This window comes from Ranitomeya imitator, unplaced genomic scaffold (genome assembly GCF_032444005.1).
Source record: "Ranitomeya imitator isolate aRanImi1 unplaced genomic scaffold, aRanImi1.pri SCAFFOLD_424, whole genome shotgun sequence".
NCBI classification, from domain to species: Eukaryota; Metazoa; Chordata; class Amphibia; order Anura; family Dendrobatidae; genus Ranitomeya; species Ranitomeya imitator.
In genome coordinates this window covers 42,848-60,000 of record NW_027194090.1, presented here as the reverse complement: position 1 = coordinate 60,000, position 17,153 = coordinate 42,848, and the positions used below count along the sequence as shown (strand labels likewise).

Sequence of the window (17,153 nt, the reverse complement as noted above, 5' to 3'; positions counted from 1 at the left end):
TCTGCCTCATCCTCCACGGCCTCCTGGGGGCGCTGCTGGCAGAGTCTGCCTCATCCTCCACGGCCTCCTGGGGGCGCTGCTGGCAGAGTCTGCCTCATCCACCACGGCCTCCTGGGGGCGCTGCTGGCAGAGTCTGCCTCATCCTCCACGGCCTCCTGGGGGCGCTGCTGGCAGAGTCTGCCTCATCCTCCACGGCCTCCTGGGGGCACTGCTGGCAGAGTCTGCCTCATCCTCCACGACCTCCTGGGGGCGCTGCTGGCAGAGTCTGCCTCATCCTCCACGGCCTCCTGGGGGCGCTGCTGGCAGAGTCTGCCTCCATCCTCCACGGCCTCCTGGGGGCACTGCTGGCAGAGTCTGCCTCCTCCTCCACGGCCTCCTGGGGGCACTGCTGGCAGAGTCTGCCTCATCCTCCACGGCCTCCTGGGGGCACTGCTGGCCAGAGTCTGCCTCCTCCTCCACAGCCTCCTGGGGGCGCTGCTGGCAGAGTCTGCCTCATCCTCCACGGCCTCCTGGGGGCACTGCTGGCAGAGTCTGCCTCATCCTCCACGGCCTCCTGGGGGCGCTGCTGGCAGAGTCTGCCTCATCCTCCACGGCCTCCTGGGGGCACTGCTGGCAGAGTCTGCCTCATCCTCCACGGCCTCCTGGGGGCACTGCTGGCAGAGTCTGCCTCATCCTCCACAGCCTCCTGGGGGGCGCTGCTGGCAGAGTCTGCCCTCATCCTCCACGGCCTCCTGGGGGCGCTGCTGGCAGAGTCTGCCTCATCCTCCACGACCTCCTGGGGGCGCTGCTGGCAGAGTCAGCCTCATCCTCTACGGCCTCCTGGGGGCGCTGCTGGCAGAGTCTGCCTCATCCTCCACGACCTCCTGGGGGCGCTGCTGGCAGAGTCTGCCTCATCCTCTACGGCCTCCTGGGGGCGCTGCTGGCAGAGTCTGCCTCATCCTCCACGGCCTCCTGGGGGCGCTGCTGGCAGAGTCTGCCTCATCCTCCACGGCCTCCTGGGGCGCTGCTGGCAGAGTCTGCCTCATCCTCCACGACCTCCTGGGGGCGCTGCTGGCAGAGTCTGCCTCATCCTCCACGGCCTCCTGGGGGCGCTGCTGGCAGAGTCTGCCTCATCCTCCACGGCCTCCTGGGGGCGCTGCTGGCAGAGTCTGCCTCATCCTCCACGGCCTCCTGGGGGCGCTGCTGGCAGAGTCTGCCTCATCCTCCACGGCCTCCTGGGGGCGCTGCTGGCAGAGTCTGCCTCATCCTCCACGGCCTCCTGGGGTCGCTGCTGGCAGAGTCTGCCTCATCCTCCACGACCTCCTGGGGGCGCTGCTGGCAGAGTCTGCCTCATCCTCCACGACCTCCTGGGGGCGCTGCTGGCAGAGTCTGCCTCATCCTCCACGGCCTCCTGGGGGCGCTGCTGGCAGAGTCTGCCTCATCCTCCACGGCCTCCTGGGGGCGCTGCTGGCAGAGTCTGCCTCATCCTCCACGGCCTCCTGGGGGCACTGCTGGCAGAGTCTGCCTCATCCTCCACGGCCTCCTGGGGCACTGCTGGCAGAGTCTGCCTCGTCCTCCACGGCCTCCTGGGGGCGCTGCTGGCAGAGTCTGCCTCATCCTCCACGGCCTCCTGGGGGCGCTGCTGGCAGAGTCTGCCTCATCCTCCACAGCCTCCTGGGGGCGCTGCTGGCAGAGTCTGCCCTCCGATCCTCCACGGCCTCCTGGGGGCGCTGCTGGCAGAGTCTGCCTCATCCTCCACGGCCTCCTGGGGGCGCTGCTGGCAGAGTCTGCCTCATCCTCCACAGCCTCCTGGGGGCGCTGCTGGCAGAGTCTGCCTCATCCTCCACGGCCTCCTGGGGGCGCTGCTGGCAGAGTCTGCCTCATCCTCCACGGCCTCCTGGGGGCGCTGCTGGCAGAGTCTGCCTCATCCTCCACGGCCTCCTGGGGGCACTGCTGGCAGAGTCTGCCTCATCCTCCACGGCCTCCTGGAGGCGCTGCTGGCAGTCTGCCTCATCCTCCACGGCCTCCTGGGGGCGCTGCTGGCAGAGTCTGCCTCATCCTCCACGGCCTCCTGTGGGGCGCTGCTGGCAGAGTCTGCCTCATCCTCCACGGCCTCCTGGGGGCACTGCTGGCAGAGTCTGCCTCATCCTCCACGGCCTCCTGGGGGCACTGCTGGCAGAGTCTGCCTCATCCTCCACGGCCTCCTGGGGGCACTGCTGGCAGAGTCTGCCTCCTCCTCCACGGCCTCCTGGGGGCGCTGCTGGCAGAGTCTGCCTCATCCTCCACGGCCTCCTGGGGGCGCTGCTGGCAGAGTCTGCCTCATCCTCCACGGCCTCCTGGGGGCGCTGCTGGCAGAGTCTGCCTCATCCTCCACGGCCTCCTGGGGGCGCTGCTGGCAGAGTCTGCCTCCTCCTCCACGGCCTCCTGGGGGGCGCTGCTGGCAGAGTCTGCCTCATCCTCCACGGCCTCCTGGGGGCGCTGCTGGCAGAGTCTGCCTCATCCTCCACGGCCTCCTGGGGGGCGCTGCTGGCAGAGTCTGCCTCATCCTCCACGGCCTCCTGGGGGGCGCTGCTGGCAGAGTCTGTTCTCTCGGGGGCTTGTAGTTCTGTCGGTGCCGCCCGGATTCGATGAGTAGGCTGTGGGCGCTCAGTCTGTACAGCTCAGGATCTGTCAATCTTTGGAGTTTTCTAGTTTCTCTAGATATGGGGCCAGTTTGTACTCCCTCTGTAGATTCCGGTATATTGTCAGTTTCTGGGATTTGTTTATGTCGTTCCTCCAGATGCTGAGATATTCCTCTTTGACTTTGTGTACCATTTTCTGGATTTCACCTTTTGTCAGGCCATGGAGGTTGATGGCTTGGTCAGACTGGCTTTGGGTACTTTTTCTTGGGAGGCTTCCTGAGGCTTCCTGGTGTAGGAAGGCTTTGTGATGGTAGGAGCTGGGACTGCTACTTTGTAGATGAGCCTTGAATGACAGCGCCTTCTTCTTTATTGCGATGTGTAGTGGGAATCTGCCCAGCTTTGCTCCGCAGGCGCTGTTTGATGTGCTCCGATGGACTTGGAGAAGATGCTTGCAGAACTCTAGGTGGAATATTTCTGTCGGCCCAGCGTCCCACTTTGACCAGTTTGGGTATGAGACTGGGCCCCAGACCTCACTACCGTATAGAAGGATTGGGGCAATGATGGAGTCAAAAAAATTTAGCCATACGGTTACTGGTGCCTTGAGGTGGTACAGACGCCTTCTGATGGCATAGAAGGCTTTGGATGCCTTGTCTTTTAGTGACTCTATGGCTTGCTTGAAGCTCCCTGACTGGCTGAGTTCTAGGCCCAGGTAGGTGTACCTGTTGGTTTCAGTAAGTGGACGGTTGTCTATCATAAAGGTAGGATTGCCAGTGGGTTTCTGCTTTCTTTTCTGGAACACCATATTAGTTTTTTTCTCGTTGATTGGCAGTGCCCATGTGCAGCTGAAGGTCTCTAGGATTTTCAGATGATCTTGGAGGCCTTTCTCAGTTGGTGATAACAGCACGAGGTCATCTGCATACAGCAGAAATTTCACCTGGGTGTCATGGAGGGTGAGTCCTGGTGCTGAGGAGGACTCTAGGGCCACTGCCAGCTCGTTGATGTAGATGTTAAAGAGCGTTGGACTGAGGCTGCAGCCCTGTCTCACTCCTCGACTCTGTTGGAAATAGGCCGTCCTCCTTCCGTTGACCTTCACACTGCAACTGTTCTCTGTGTAGGAGCTTAGGATGACGCCATATGTTTTGCCTCCTATTCTGCTCCCTAGCAATTTTAGGAATAGTCCTGGGTGCCACACTTTGTCGAAGGCCTTCTTGAAGTCCACAAAACAAGCGTATATCTTCCCGTTCTTTGTATTGTGGACGTGGCTCTTGATGAGGCTGTGCAGAGTGTAGATGTGGTCAGTGGTGCGGTGGTTCGGCATGAACCCTGCTTGGCTCTTGCTGAGGACGTTGTGCTCGGTGAGGAAGGTGAGGATCCTCTTGTTCAGGATGCAGTTGAAGAGTTTACCCAGTTTGCTGCTGACACATATCCCTCGGTAGTTTGCTGGGTCGTACTTGTCCCCATTTTTGTGTATAGGGGTTATGAGGCCTTGGTTCCAGTTTTTGGGGAAGCAGCCGGCCTGCAGTACGATATTAAATAGTTTTGTTATCGCAGCCTGGATGTCTGGAGGGCTGTATTTCAGCATTTCTGGGAGGATCCCATCTGGACCACTGGCTTTTTTACCTTTTATCTGTGTGATCCTTTCTGTTATTTCTGTCAGTGTGATTGGTGTATCCAAAGGATTTTGGAAATCTTTGAACTTTTCCTCCATATCTTTCAGTTTTTTCACAAGCTCTTTTTGTGCCAGGTTCAGGTCTTCACTTGGGATGTCATTGTAGAGGTCCTTGAAGTACTGGAGCCAGATGTTGCCGCTCTGGATGTGGAGGCTGTTGCTTTTCTGGTTGGATCCAAGGTGATTCCACAGTTCCCAAAATTTGTTGTCTTCAAGGGCATCTTGGAGTTGGAGGAGTTTGGTAGAGATGTCGTTTTGCTTTTTCTTTCTGAGGATGGCTTTGTAATTTCGTTGTACGGTGTGGTAGGCTTCTCTCAGAGTGGGGTTATTGGGGTCTCGGTGTTTTTTATTTGAGGCCATTCTTAGGGCCTTCCGTATGGTCTTGCATTCTTTGTCAAACCAGTTGTTGGGATTTTGTTTACTCGGTCTCTTGTTGATGCTTCTTTTCAGGTCAGACATTTCTGCCATGGCATATAGAATGTCGTTAAGGTCTCTTTCCGCTAGGTGTACTCCTTCTGGGTTAAGTTCATACACGTTATTATGGAAGCATAGGAGCTTCTCCTTGATCTCTGGTCTGTTGATGGCATCTTTGTATTTTGGGGCCGACATCTTGGACTATTTGAAGGATGGTGGCAGGCTTAAGAGGCCGGTCTTTTGCGGGGTTTGTGAGGGTGATTTCTTTGTGGATTTGATGTATAGGAGCAGTTGGTTATGGTCTGATAGATGTGTTTGTGGGGGGACTATAAGGGCGCCAATATTTGTAGGGTCCATATCTGTGATGGCATAGTCTATCACACTGCTGCCCACATGGGAGTTTAGGGTATGTCTTCCCAGTGAGTCTCCCTTGGTGCGGCCATTGAGGATAGAAGGATAGAAGTCCAAGGCTTCGGCATAGGTTCAACAGCGTTCTGCCGCTTTTATTAACTGTGCAATCATAGCTGTTCCTGTCGGTGTGCACTGGGTTGTCACAGTCGGTATCTGCTCCAAGTATATAGATGTTTCCATCAGTGGTCAGGTAGTCTCTTGCTTCCCGTTCTTGCGTTGAGGTCTCTGTAGATGAGAACGTTGCCAAGAGTCTGGAAATGGGCAGCTTCAGTCTTTAGGGTCTCAAAGCTGTCTGGGTTGAAGTATGGAGACTCTGGAGGAGCTACGTACAGTGCACAGAGGTAGATGTCGGCCCCGGATGTGAGGATGGAGCGGCTTATTCTTATCCAGATGTGGCTGTCTCCTCTCTTCACTGCTCTGATATGTTCATGGAGCTCTTCTTTGTACCATACTAATATTCCTCCTGAGCTCCGGCCCTGTTTGAGGTTTTTGTTTTTCAGGGCGGAGACAGAGAATTCCCTGTATCCGGTGGGGACATAGAATTCATTATTGGCCTTAGTCCATGTTTCAAGGAGGATCTGTATATCAATGTCTTTCAGTCTTTGGTTAAAGTCTGGGTCGTTTGTCTTGTACCCGAAGGCTGAGGTGTTCAGGCCCTGGATGTTCCAGCTACTGATGATTAGAGTTGACATTGTGTAGCTGTATACCTTGTAATGGGCTGTTTTCCTGTTCTCTCCCTGTCTCTCCCTCTCTCCATCTCTCTCTCTTCCTCTCTCTCCCCCTCTCTCTCACACCCTCTCTCCCTCCCTCTCCTCCTCTCCCTCCCTCTCCTCCTCTCTCTCCCTCTCCCCCTCTCTCTCCATCTCCCTCCCTCTCTCTCTCGTGCTCTCTCTATCCCTCTCTCTCTCCCTCTCTCTCTCCCTCTCTCTCTCCCCCTCTCTCTCCCCCCCTCTCTCCCCCCCTCTCTCTCTCCCCTCTCTCTCTCCCCCTCTCTCTCCCTCTCTCTCTCTTCCCCTCTCTCTCCCTCTCTCTCGCGCTCTCTCCCTCCCTCTCTCCCCCCCTCTCTCTCCTCCTCCCTCTCTCTCTCCCCTCTTTCTCCCTCTCTCTCTCTTCCCCTCTCTCTCCCTCTCTCTCGTGCTCTCTCTCCCCCTCTCTCTCTCTCCTCCTCTCTCTCTCCCCCTCTCTCTCTCTCCCCCCTTCTCTCTCCCCCTCTCTCTCTCCCCCCTCTCTCTCCCCCTCTCTCTCTCCATCTCTGTCCCCCTCTCTCTCTCTCTCTCCCCCCTCTCTCTCCCTCTCTCTCTCTCGCGTTCTCTCTCTCTCTCTCCCCCTCTCTCTCTCTCCCCCTCTCTCTCTCTCTCTCTCCATCTCTGTCCCCCTCTCTCTCCCTCTCTCTGTCTCTCCAGGTAAGATCACAAACAAAGCATCCATCTAAACACTGGATGCGTTACACATGTTTTTCACAATTTTAAAAACATCCGTCGCAACAACTCATTACGACGCCCACCAGAAGACGGAAGTGTGAAACAAGCCTAATGAGCCATCTTCTGTCCTCCAGGCGAAGATCCCACACCTTCTTGTGTCTCCAGAAAGCTCCATCGTGATGGTAATTGGACTTTACAGTGAGATCTGCGCGACTGCAGGAGAAAACTAGGAATGTGTCTGTGAAAGCGCGTGTGCCTCGGAGGCATCAAAGTGCGTGTGTCTTGGAGGCATCAAAGCGCTGATACCTCGGAGGCATCAAAGCACGTGTACCTCGGAGGCATCAAAGCGCTGATACCTCGGAGGCATCAAAGCACGTGTACCTCGGAGGCATCAAAGCGCTGATACCTCGGAGGCATCAAAGCGCTGATACCTCGGAGGCATCAAAGCGCTGGTACCTCGGAGGCATCAAAGCGCGGGTACCTCGGAGGCATCAAAGCGCTGGTACCTCGGAGGCATCAAAGTGCTGATACCTCGGAGGCATCAAAGTGCTGATACCTTGGAGGCATCAAAGCGCGGGTACCTCGGAGGCGAGCACCGACTCTGCCGCCACCTCTGGAGCAGACATATATTATATTGTGTATTATTTGTGTCTCATTTCTTGTTTTCTCAGAATATTTACGGTTTGTTATTTTACTGCAATATGATCTGATTTTTTATTATTATTTATATATGAAGGATTATTCTTCCCCATGAATATTGTAGGGGCTCATCTGCTGACTGCTGGGGTCGGACCACCCACGACTTCAGGTATCTGGTCACCCGCATGCTTGGCCCCCGCATCATTCATTGTGTATGGGACTGACAGCCAGCCGAGCGTTCTCCGACCGTCCTATAGACAGTGAATGGAGTGTGCGAGTCACCCGAGACCTGACACATTATTGTTATTATTATTTATATAGCACCATTGATTCCATGGTGCTGTACATGAGAAGGGGTTACATCAAAATACAAATATCACTTACAGTAAACTAACAGTGACGGACTGATTCAGAGGGACGAGGACCCTGCCCTTGCGGGCTTACATTCTACAGGATTATGGGGAAGGAGACAGTAGGTTGAGGGTTGCAGGAGCTCCGGTGTTGGTGAGGCGGTAGCTCCGGTGTTGGTGAGGCGGTAGCTCCGGTGTTGGTGAGGCGGTAGCTCCGGTGTTGGTGAGGCGGTAGCTCCAGTGTTGGTGAGGCGGTAACTCCGGTGTTGGTGAGGCGGTAGCTCCGTGTTGGTGAGGCGGTAGCTCCGGTGTTGGTGAGGCGGTAGCTCCGTGTTGGTGAGGCGGTAGCTCCGGTGTTGGTGAGGCGGTAGCTCCGTGTTGGTGAGGCGGTAGCTCCGGTGTTGGTGAGGCGGTAGCTCCGGTGTTGGTGAGGCGGTAGCTCCGGTGTTGGTGAGGCGGTAGCTCCGGTGTTGGTGAGGCAGTAGCTCGGTGTTGGTGAGGCGGTAGCTCCGGTGTTGGTGAGGCGGTAGCTCCGGTGTTGGTGAGGCGGTAGCTCCGGTGTTGGTGAGGCGGTAGCTCCGGTGTTGGTGAGGCGGTAGCTCGGTGTTGGTGAGGCGGTAGCTCCGTTGTTGGTGAGGCGGTAGCTCCGGTGTTGGTGAGGCGGTAGCTCCGGTGTTGGTGAGGCGGTAGCTCCGGTGTTGGTGAGGCGGTAGCTCCGGTGTTGGTGAGGCGGTAGCTCGGTGTTGGTGAGGCGGTAGCTCCGGTGTTGGTGAGGCGGTAGCTTCGATAGTGATGAGGCGACAGCGGGGTCAGTGCAGGCTGTAGGCTTTCCTGAAGAGATGGGTTTTCAGGTTCCGTCTGAAGGATCCGAATGTGGTTGATAGTCGGACGTGTTGGTCCAAAGAATTCCAGAGGATGGGGGATAGTCTGGGGAAGTCTTGGAGGCGGTTGGGTGAGGAGCGGATTAGTGCGGAGGAGAGTAGGAGGTCTTGGGAGGACCGGAGATCACGTGAGGGAAGATATCGGGAGATTAGTTCAGAGATATATGGAGGAGACAGGTTGTGGATGGCTTTGTAGGTCAGTGTTAGTAGTTTAAACTGGATACGCTGAGGGAATGGGAACCACTGAAGAGATTTGCAAAGAGGGGAAGCGGAGGAGTAGCGAGGAGAGAGATGAATTAGTCGGGCAGCAGAGTTAAGGACGGACTGGAGGGGTGCGAGAGTGTTAGAAGGTAGGCCACAGAGGAGGATGTTCCAGTAGTCCAGGCGGGAGATGATTAGGGCATGCACAAGCATTTTGGTAGAGTGAGGGTTGAGGTAATTACGGATTCTGTAAATATTTATGAGCTGGAAGCGACAGGAGGTGGCGAGAGCTTGGACACATGGTTGCTGGGGGTCCCTGTGGTCGGACCACCAGCAGTCAGCAATTGACAATGTAAATGTTTTTTACTTTGAACACTTTTACTGTTTTATTTAATGTTTCAATCTTTTGGGGGCATTTTGATTCTAAGTTAAAGCTTGTGATGAAGTTGTGGTATGACTGGGATCCTGCCACCGTGGTGGATGATCTTATGGAGCTTACGTTTCTCTTGCAGACCCTGACTCTTCTTTTGGTTTTATGCACCCTGTCTCCGGGGTTGTCAGGTAATGAGATCCTGCTTCTAGACATGTGATGTTGGGGGTGCACTTATTTTCTACAGACCCCAGATCTTACAGCCGGGGGGTGCACTTATTTTCTACAGACCCCAGTTATTACAGCTATGCACATAAGTCTCTATGTCATTAGGAAGTCTTCTTCTACGGGGACATTGCACATCCAGCTCCGGAGCCTCTGTGATGTCTAATAGCATTCCTCTAGGTTGGGCAGTAGCCTCATCCAGCGAGGTGACACCGTCTGCCCGGAGACAGCCCTCGAGTCCTCTCTCCCAGTCCCGTGACACAATAGTAACATGGTCTTTGTAGTAACGTTTGGTAGACATATCGATGACTCGGGTTTCTTAAAACAAGTTCTTCATTTTTGGCCGCTCCTATCTGGGGGTTCCTGGCATCTTTCATAGGAGATAGGGACTTAAAAATGAGGATGACAATGATGTCCATGACCTCAGACCATTACTGACCACTACTGGTTCCTCAGTAGCTTCTTCTTGTATATCCAACCACAACCATACCCAAAGAACCGACCACTGAACACCATTGGACTGTGATGAAGCAATAGAGGCGTTCTGCAGATCCCGACCAGTCTCCTCTCTCCTTGGCCCTACCAAGACTCGTTATTGTCCCATGCTCGGCCCCGGACAAGGCTCCACGTCACAGTCCTCCAACTATTGTCCTATACGATACTTCACCCCTTAGAGCGCCCATTATCACCGTCCATGAGGACCCGGTCTATGGAGAGATGTGGGAGGACGCTGAGATGTTGGAGGCTGGTGACGGGCTGATTTCAGTCTCTTTAATGTCCATGTTCTTTGCAGGTGTCATCCCGCTATCGCAGAAAGCCGTGTCCCCCTCCCTCTACGGCACGGTCACGTTGCCCTGTCACGCTTCTTTTGTGGACGATGTCGCTGGTTTGACCATGATCTGGATGAAGAAAGAAAACAAAGACTATCTAATTCTTTACAAACGCCTCAAGGGAAAAGAAAATCTGGAGGAGCAGGATCCGCGATACGCAGGTCGTATCGAATTGTCCATGGAGTGGTCAAGAGGAAATCTAGACCTGACGCTAAGAAACGTCTCATATGAAGACGAGGGATCGTACTTCTGCCGAGCCGCCAACGCCAAGGGCCACGGAGACAAGATGGTGACATTATCCATAGGAGGTAAGTTCTTTCCATCCAGCCTATCGGAGATCTTTCCTCGTCTTGTATGGCGGCGCTTCAAAGTTTGTGAACCCTTCAGAATTTTCCAAATTTGTGCATATATTTGACCTAAAACTCATCAGAGTTTTCCAAAAATTCCTAAAAGTGAACAAAGAACCAAATCCAACAAATAAGTAAAAAATATTCCACTTTCTGATGTTCTTAAATGAGGGAAATGAACCAATGTCACTCGCCTGTGAGACGTAAAAGTATGTGAACCTCTGGGATTAGCAGGTGATCTCAAGAAGATAAGTAGTGATGAGCGAGTATACTCCTTGCTCGGGTTTTCCACAGCATGCTCGGGTGACCTCCGAGTATTTGTTATTGCTCGGAAATATCGTTTTCATCACCTCAGCAGCATGATTTACAACCTCTGGCCAGGCTGAATACATGTGGGAATTCCCGAACAAGCAGGCATTCCTCACATGTATTCATACTCGGAGATCACCCGAGCAACGACACCACAGAAGAGTGAAGCTTTTAGAAATTGATATTTACCTTCCAGTGAATCGTAAATTCTGCAAAGCCTCCAATTAACTTGTAAAGCTTTGTGTAACACTCGGAGGTTCCCTAGGACTGAATCCTGCCACTTTCAAGCTTTTTCACCCAGACGCACATATTTGGATGTTCTCCTCTCTGTGCTGTCTCACACTATGGGCCGGATTCTTCATTTGCGTTTCTTTTTGTCACTTTTTTTTATCTTGTGGCATTCGCCGAGCTTTAATCCGCCAAATTTATCAAAGTGGCGAAACACGGTTCATGAATTTTGTACATTTTTAATTTTTTTCCTGTCTTAAAACGTGTTTGATCTTTTACAGCAAAAAGTCGCATCTTTTTCAAAATGTTGCAAATGATGAATCAGGCGAAAACATCTACAAACCCGAAGCCGCGTTCACAATGGCGAACTAGAAATCAGTGCGCACGCGTAAAATATATAAAAAATGGCACAAATAAAAAGATGAGTTTGGGGCAAACAATAAACGGGCACAAAGCACCACAAACAAGATAAAATACAGGCGCAAATGCGGTAATGAATCCGGCCCGAGCTGTAATGTTAATTCAGTGTTTATGGCTTTTTCTATTTAACTCTATCACTGAGCTGCGACGTCCTCTCACTATCCAGATTCACCCTACGATGGCTGCTGCATTCCCTGCTCAGCTTTTATACAGGCTCTTATAGTCCTTTGTGCTGGCCGGGCTATACCATGTGATGTGAAAGCTGCTAGGCATTATGGAGAACCCACACAGCCTGAGGTCTCACGAACCTCCTCTGACTCATGACTGTGAGAATATTTTTTTTTTGATGATGTAGTCACATGGATTTCCTAACTTTCAAGACAAAATGTGCTTTGTATGCGATGGTGGCGGCTCTGCTCCAGTCATGTGGTCGTCCCAGTGTGAGGACGGCAGCCATTCTCAGCTATGATAGTCAGACGCCAACATTTAACCTTCTCCGGTGGCAGCGACCAGGTGCTGGGATCAGAGGCTGAGCCTCCACCAACATGGCCCCAAAACTGAGGATCGGTAAACGTCACCGCCCCGGAATGTGAATTCCCCTCTATTTCTGACGCCATATTCCTCATTTTCAGACCTGGACGCAACGTATCCAACAATTACTCTGCTGACTGAGCAGCGACAACTGAAATGTCTGAGCACCGGTGTTTACTACGCTCCTCAGATCCAGTGGATCACTCCATACGGGAAGGATCTGTCCCAATACGGAAGCTTCAATGTCACCGATCTGGGTGATGGCCGGAAGAAAGTGGAATCTGTCCTGGAGCATGACATAAAGGCAGAGGAACAAGTGTTGTGTCACATCAGAGAGGGACGGCTGAAGAGATCTACTCGAGGCATCATATCAGGTATCGTCCTGAGACGTAACACAAGACGTGACGGACGGGCGAGGAGATCAGTCACTGCTCGAGAGAGACCGGGAAACTGCAGTGTGAAAGAGGTCACTGACCCGATACTGCCATAGGAAATAAACTGATGAGTGGCCAACTGGTGCTGCGGCTCTTACAGTAGAGAATCCACAGTGTGACCGCTCTTACAGTAGAGAATGCACAGTGTGACCGCTCTTACAGTAGAGAATCAAGTGTGACCGCTCTTACAGTAGAGAATCCACAGTGTGACCGCTCTTGCACTAGAGAATCCACAGTGTGACCGCTCTTGCACTAGAGAATCCACAGTGTGACCGCTCTTGCACTAGAGAATCCACAGTGTGACTGCTCTTACACTAGAGAAGCCACAGTGTGACCGCTCTTACAGTACAGAATCCACAGTGTGACCGCTCTTACAGTAGAGAATCCAGTGTGACCGCTCTTACAGTAGAGAATCCACAGTGTGACCGCTCTTACAGTAGAGAATCCACAGTGTGACCGCTCTTACAGTAGAGAATCCACAATGTGACCGCTCTTACAGTAGAGAATCCACAATGTGACCGCTCTTACAGTAGAGAATCCAGTGTGACCGCTCTTACAGTAGAGAATCCACAGTGTGACCGCTCTTACAGTAGAGAATCCACAGTGTGACCGCTCTTACAGTACAGAATCCACAGTGTGACCGCTCTTACGGTACAGAATCCACAATGTGACCGCTCTTACAGTAGAGAATCCAGTGTGACCGCTCTTACAGTATAGAATCCACAGTGTGACCGCTCTTACAGTACAGAATCCACAGTGTGACCGCTCTTACAGTAGAGAATCCACAGTGTGACCGCTCTTACAGTAGAGAATCCACAGTGTGACCGCTCTTACAGTACAGAATTCACAGTGTGACCGCTCTTACGGTACAGAATCCACAATGTGACCGCTCTTACAGTAGAGAATCCAGTGTGACCGCTCTTACAGTATAGAATCCACAGTGTGACCGCTCTTACAGTACAGAATCCACAGTGTGACCGCTCTTACAGTAGAGAATCCACAATGTGACCGCTCTTACTGTAGAGAATCCAGTGTGACCGCTCTTACAGTATAGAATCCACAGTGTGACCGCTCTTACAGTAGAGAATCCACAGTGTGACTGCTCTTACAGCAGAGAATCCACAGTGTGACCGCTCTTACAGTAGAGAATCCACAATGTGACCGCTCTTACTGTAGAGAATCCAGTGTGACCGCTCTTACAGTACAGAATCCACAGTGTGACCGCTCTTACAGTAGAGAATCCAGTGTGACCGCTCTTACAGTACAGAATCCACAGTGTGACCGCTCTTACAGTACAGAATCCACAGTGTGACCGCTCTTACAGTAGAGAATCCACAATGTGACCGCTCTTACTGTAGAGAATCCAGTGTGACCGCTCTTACAGTACAGAATCCACAGTGTGACCGCTCTTACAGTACAGAATCCACAGTGTGACCGCTCTTACAGTACAGAATCCACAGTGTGACCGCTCTTACAGTAGAGAATCCACAGTGTGACCGCTCTTACAGTAGAGAATACAGAGTGTGGTGATAGGATTCATACTTTGACACGCCCATGTTTGTTTTTTCCTAGATGGGATCCACTCGGTGACTGTCCAGGGATAAAGAGCATAGATCTTCAGCCTCAGACATATGTAATAAGTAAGTGAACCCCCACGTATGACCTGTACCCGGGAATGTTGGACGGTTCTTGTATAATAGTAATGTGCAGGAAGAACCAGCAACAAGGGGCGTCATTAGTCCAGCTGGTCAGTGGTGGGAGAAGCCACTCACCGGGGCGGGGGTGTAGGATGTGGCAGGTGGGGTCTCACCAGGCCCTGGCTATGGAGTCAGCCATGATCTGCTGATTAAGGTGGAAGACGAGGATATTGGTCTCATGAGGCGCAACTAATGGCCCGCGGGTCTGACACAGACACATGTCCAGTGTACGACCCGCGCACCTACAAAGACGCAGCACCGGAGCGTCACCGAGCGCAACCACAGGGAGGAGCCACTGAGAGCTATAAAGGTCTACTGGGCAGCGAGTGATGTCTTGGGGCAGCGAGTGATGTCACGGGGCAGTGAGTGATGTCTTGGGGCAGCGAGTGATGTCACGGGGCAGTGAGTGATGTCACGGGGCAGCGAGTGATGTCTTGGGGCAGCGAGTGATGTCACGGGGCAGTGAGTGATGTCACGGGGCAGCGAGTGATGTCACGGGGCAGCGAGTGATGTCACGGGGCAGCGAGTGATGTCACGGGGCAGCGAGTGATGTCACGGGGCAGCGAGTGATGTCACGGGGCAGCGAGTGATGTCACGGGGCAGCGAGTGATGTCACGGGGCAGCGAGTGATGTCTTGGGGCAGCGAGTGATGTCACGGGGCAGTGAGTGATGTCACGGGGCAGCGAGTGATGTCACGGGGCAGCGAGTGATGTCACGGGGCAGCGAGTGATGTCTTGGGGCAGCGAGTGATGTCACAGGAGGCAGCCTGTGATGTCACGGGGAACGAGTGATGTCACTGGATGCAGCGAGTGATGTCACAGGGGGCAGCGAGTGATGTCACAGGGGGGTGCTGTGATACCGCTCCGGGTAGGACTTCCTTCTTCCACTAATTCCTTATCTGTGTTTGCAGGTAATGATCTACAATGTGAGGACGGTGAAGTGTCGACCTCGGCTCCTGCACCAGCACCATCATCTGTATTCATCCTCTCCTATCTGCAATAGCCAACCCGTTACCCCACCAAGCCCTGACCCCCAGAGCTGACAGTCTACAGCAGAAGCCTCCAATATTCCCACTGCAGAAAACACCACAGTGTGCGCAGGGCAGATTATGGACCTAGTAGCCCCCCGCTGTTACCTACAGATTGGATTCTTCCCCCGGCCGGACCCCTGGAACTAAAGCAAACCTTCATCCAGAATCTTCTATATGCAGACCTCAGATAAATACAGACCTCAGATAAATACAGACCCCAGAAATATACAGACCCCAGATATATACAGACCCCAGATAAATACAGACCCCACATATATACAGACCCCAGAAATATACAGACCCCAGAAATATACAGACCCCAGATATATACAGACCCCACATATATACAGACCCCAGAAATATACAGACCCCAGAAATATACAGACCCCAGATATATACAGACCCCACATATATACAGACCCCAGATATATACAGACCCCAGATATATACAGACCCCAGATATATACAGACCCCACATATATACAGACCCCAGAAATATACAGACCCCAGATATATACAGACCCCAGATAAATACAGACCCCCGATAAATACAGACCCCAGATAAATACAGACCCCAGATAAATACAGACCCCCAGATAAATACAGACCCCAGATTTATACAGACCCCCAGATAAATACAGACCCCAGATATATACAGACCCCAGATAAATACAGACCCCCGATAAATACAGACCCCCGATAAATACAGACCCCAGATAAATACAGACCCCAGATATATACAGACCCCAGATATATACAGACCCCCGATATATACAGACCCCAGAAATATACAGACCCCAGATATATACAGACCCCAGATATATACAGACCCCAGATATATACAGAACCCAGATATATACAGACCCCAGATATATACAGACCCCACATATATACAGACCCCACATATATACAGACCCCAGATATATACAGACCCCAGATATATACAGACCCCACATATATACAGACCCCCGATATATACAGACCCCAGATATATACAGACCCCAGATATATACAGACCCCACATATATACAGACCCCAGATATATACAGACCCCAGATATATACAGACCCCCGATAAATACAGACCCCCGATAAATACAGACCCCCGATAAATACAGACCCCAGATAAATACAGACCCCAGATAAATACAGACCCCCAGATAAATACAGACCCCAGATTTATACAGACCCCCAGATAAATACAGACCCCAGATAAATACAGACCCCAGATAAATACAGACCCCTGATAAATACAGACCCCCAGATAAATACAGACCCCCAGATAAATACAGACCCCAGATATACCGATCTCATGCCAAAACTGCTAATTACAGACCCCCTACGAATACCCACCCCAGATAGAGACCCCACACCAGACCCCTGTACAGCTGCCGCTGCTCCGTCCTCCGACCTTAGGACCTGATCGGTGCCGGTCCGGGACACATTGGAAACAATCCCCCCCCACAAACATATATACATATATACATTGTTACAGACTGAAGACAGAAGATTCCAGCAGATCTCTGCCACTTTTCTGGGAATGTTCCTTCCATCGCTGATAGTCCTGTGGGGTCTTCATGCTGCAGTTATAGGATTAGCCCGGAGCTCTGCGCCCAGCACTTTATATAATACCGCCGAATACGTATGTCTGACTTTCTATATATTCACCGCTGAGTAGTATAAATGTATGCGCCTTGTGTCTGTTTTCTACATTTTTCGACTATGGAAAGGTTTGGGGTAAGAAGGTGGAGGAGACCCTGTAATGTCCGGGGCCGGGTATTTACACTGTCACTGGATAATATGGATAATATGACGCTGACCCTGGGGCCCCTCATCTGCCTGATGGCGACCATGTGACCATCCTGCTGACAGTCTCCAGGGAGCCCCATCATGTCACTGGGGTTCACCGTGAGGGCAAACAATATCCTGTCCTCCCACTGGTGGATCTCTGAGTACCGAGACCCCCACTGATGACTACACAGGTCTTGAAGGGAAGCAGCACTGGTTGCAGGGTAGGGAGATCGTCTCAGCACCAGGATAACCCAATCAAATGTTTTGATTGGTTTTTATTAATTTTACAAAGGTTTTTTTTAACTTGAAGTAACATTTAAAATGTGATAAACAATTATCAGTGCAATGAATAGAAA

General features: G+C 52.4%; 1 protein-coding gene across 1 annotated transcript; it reads left to right on the top strand.

The window, feature by feature from the left end:
• Positions 1-6,625: 6,625 nt before the first annotated feature.
• LOC138654646 (putative butyrophilin subfamily 2 member A3) lies at positions 6,626-16,703 on the top strand. The gene is made up of 6 exons (XM_069743494.1): positions 6,626-6,697; positions 9,099-9,147; positions 9,975-10,319; positions 11,948-12,220; positions 13,853-13,920; positions 14,888-16,703. Exons 1-5 carry the CDS (start codon positions 6,695-6,697, stop codon positions 13,882-13,884), a joined length of 702 nt encoding a protein of 233 aa, XP_069599595.1. The 5' UTR covers positions 6,626-6,694; the 3' UTR covers positions 13,885-13,920; positions 14,888-16,703.
• The last annotated feature ends 450 nt before the right edge of the window (positions 16,704-17,153 follow it).

Coding starts and splice junctions, on each gene's coding strand:
- LOC138654646 (XM_069743494.1), top strand. Junction 9,148..9,974: donor CCTGTCTCCGGGGTTGTCAG/GTAATGAGATCC, acceptor TGTTCTTTGCAG/GTGTCATCCCGCTATCGCAG. Junction 12,221..13,852: donor TACTCGAGGCATCATATCAG/GTATCGTCCTGA, acceptor GTTTTTTCCTAG/ATGGGATCCACTCGGTGACT.